Source organism: Charadrius vociferus, unplaced genomic scaffold (genome assembly GCF_000708025.1).
Source record: "Charadrius vociferus isolate BGI_N301 unplaced genomic scaffold, ASM70802v2 scaffold693, whole genome shotgun sequence".
Classification (NCBI taxonomy): Eukaryota; Metazoa; Chordata; class Aves; order Charadriiformes; family Charadriidae; genus Charadrius; species Charadrius vociferus.
The window spans coordinates 106,192-108,534 of NW_009647753.1; the positions used below are offsets into that span (position 1 = coordinate 106,192).

Below are 2,343 nucleotides of genomic sequence, written 5' to 3' on the forward strand. Positions count from 1 at the left end.
CATTCTGCAACTCAGGTGAGTAAGCTGGGTCTCTTTGGGACAACTCATGACCCAATCCCCGGGGAACTTACATGATGCAAAACTAACCTGAGAGATCGGACTTCAGCAACTGTGCTCACTATTCCTTTGTCTAGGAGGCAAGGGAGCAATACAGCTATCGTCTTCTGACCTGCTGCTCCTTTAGAGGGATCACACATTTTCACACAGACCTGGAGACAGGTGAGAATCGGTGTTGCAAGCATGTACAAACCTCCCGCTCAGATTACATTAAAGCACCTTCTCTGTCAGACAGAAGAAGCCAACAGTGACTACGGCAACTTCTCACAGCCAAACCCAGGCTCTGTTACACCTTCGTTCTCTTCTCCAGGAAGTAATTAAGCCCTAAGCCACATCCCTAAAAGAGTTTCGGCTACACTCAGCTTCCAGAAAAGGCAAATTCAGAGCCTAGCAGGCCTTGATCTGCATCTGGAGGAAGAGATGGACCAAACGACCTCTCAGTTAAGGGTCAGCCTATCTCAGCCACGTGGATTCAACCATTCCATGAATCAGTGCAGCAAGTCCCAGACGAGAACAGATTCTGCAATTGCAGTGTTTTGGGACCAGATCACCACGTGTGCCATTGAAATGTCATGCTGCATGCATTGTGAAGGCTGTGATTTCAAACACAGCTCTTAAGATCCATTTCCATTTCCACCGATGTGACTTTTTTAGAGGAACACCAAACAAAATATTAAAGAATATGTGTCTCAAAAAATCTTGTGCAGTAACAGCATCAGAGAGTGAAGTCCAGGCTGGATTACTTTCATAGAATCATAGAATAGTTTGGGTTGGAAGGGACCTTTAAAGGTCATCTAGTTCAACACCAGTGATGTTCAACTGGGCTTGGTCAGCTGGATCAGCTGGGCCTGGTCAGCTGCTGACGTTTCCTTAAATCCCACCACCAAATCAGGGAAAAAAAGGACATCAGAGGAAAAAAACAGTTCATTGTATCCCTCCTTTAGTCATATAGAACTTAACATAGCATTGTCCTCAAGCAGCAGAACTTCACCAGCAACAACAGAAGTACAGAAGAGTATGTGGTCAAGCTTATTATGATTGCTTTCTAGGTGGCTGTTCTGTTTATTACAACTGCACCTTAAACTAGAGATCTTTTCAAGACAACAGTGTACGGTAAACAGGTGACTCCTGCAGATATGATAGTGAATGACTGATTACCTGACATCAAAACCATACACGTCTCCATGTGCAAATGACGAAATTAGAGTTTTACCTTGCTTAAAGTTTTTAGGGCTAGCTCTGCTGCCTTTCGCACAGTCTCCTAAAAAAGAAGTCAACAATCCATTGTTACTATTTTTAAATCTTCTATAGAATGATTCATATTAATTGATAAATACAACACTAGTACTGACAAGGCTATTTCACGGCTAATACTTAATATAATATCTTTCAAAGAAATTGTGGCTTTGGTCCATCTGAGTATCTGGTCTACTCAATGACAAAGACATTAACAATCCTGCATGACACTGCCAGGTTCTCTGCGCTTCTGTTTGCATTTGTCTGTATGATATTATTTTACTGGTTGTCCTTTTCAACACAAAAAAAACACACACACACACACAAAATTAAACCCCCAACCCCAAACCAACGAATGGAACCTTCTACTGCAAAAAGAAGTATATAGCACTGTGGGTATCCCTTATTCCCTCCTCAATAAAATGCCCGTTGCTCAGCAATGCTTTACTCAACTGAATGTCTAGGACTAGAGAAAGATGGACTAAAAGCAAACAGTAAAATTAGTGCAGCTCTGGTTGCATGCGACACCACCACCAACTAGACTCTAACTTTACTTATGCAGCTGAATTAAGCAGAATCTAGCAATATTCCTGGATACTGAAACACAATCACCTGGACTGCTAATGTCTTAGGATGTTCTTGGAAAAAAGCTGGCCTGGCGAAGTAGACTTTCCCAAACCATTTCCAGGCAAAATTCAGGAATTAGACCCTTCCCAAAAGGCAGTTTCCAGGCAGCTGCTCTATTTCGGAGGCTAATATAGCTTATTAGCACTAAGGCAAAACTGCTCAGGTGGTTTCAGTGCCCAGGAACATTTCTGAACACACTAAATCTACCAGTATGGAAGCAACTTCCTGGTACACAGTACACTTTGGAGAACAGCTCAGCCTTGCTTAAGCTCAAGCAAAGAAGTCTGGATCCAGCAACAACACAGCTCAGACCCCAGGACTGACTTCATATTACACAAGTCATTTAAGCATAGAAGCAGTCCAAAATAAATGTTTCTATACTCAAGAGTTAAGCAAATACTTAGAAATCCCTTCATATCCAGG

At 42.3% G+C, this 2,343-nt stretch overlaps 1 protein-coding gene across 1 annotated transcript in view; it reads right to left on the reverse strand.

The window, feature by feature from the left end:
* Window positions 1–2,343, reverse strand: part of KIAA0368 (KIAA0368 ortholog) — a 57,363-nt gene that overhangs the window by 12,961 nt on the left and 42,059 nt on the right. Inside the window, exons 33-34 of the mRNA XM_009882128.1 lie at window positions 1,271–1,318; window positions 88–209 (exon numbers count right to left, since the gene is read on the reverse strand). Of these exons, the coding sequence (XP_009880430.1) occupies window positions 88–209; window positions 1,271–1,318 (170 nt within the window). The remainder of the gene's footprint in view (window positions 1–87; window positions 210–1,270; window positions 1,319–2,343) is intronic.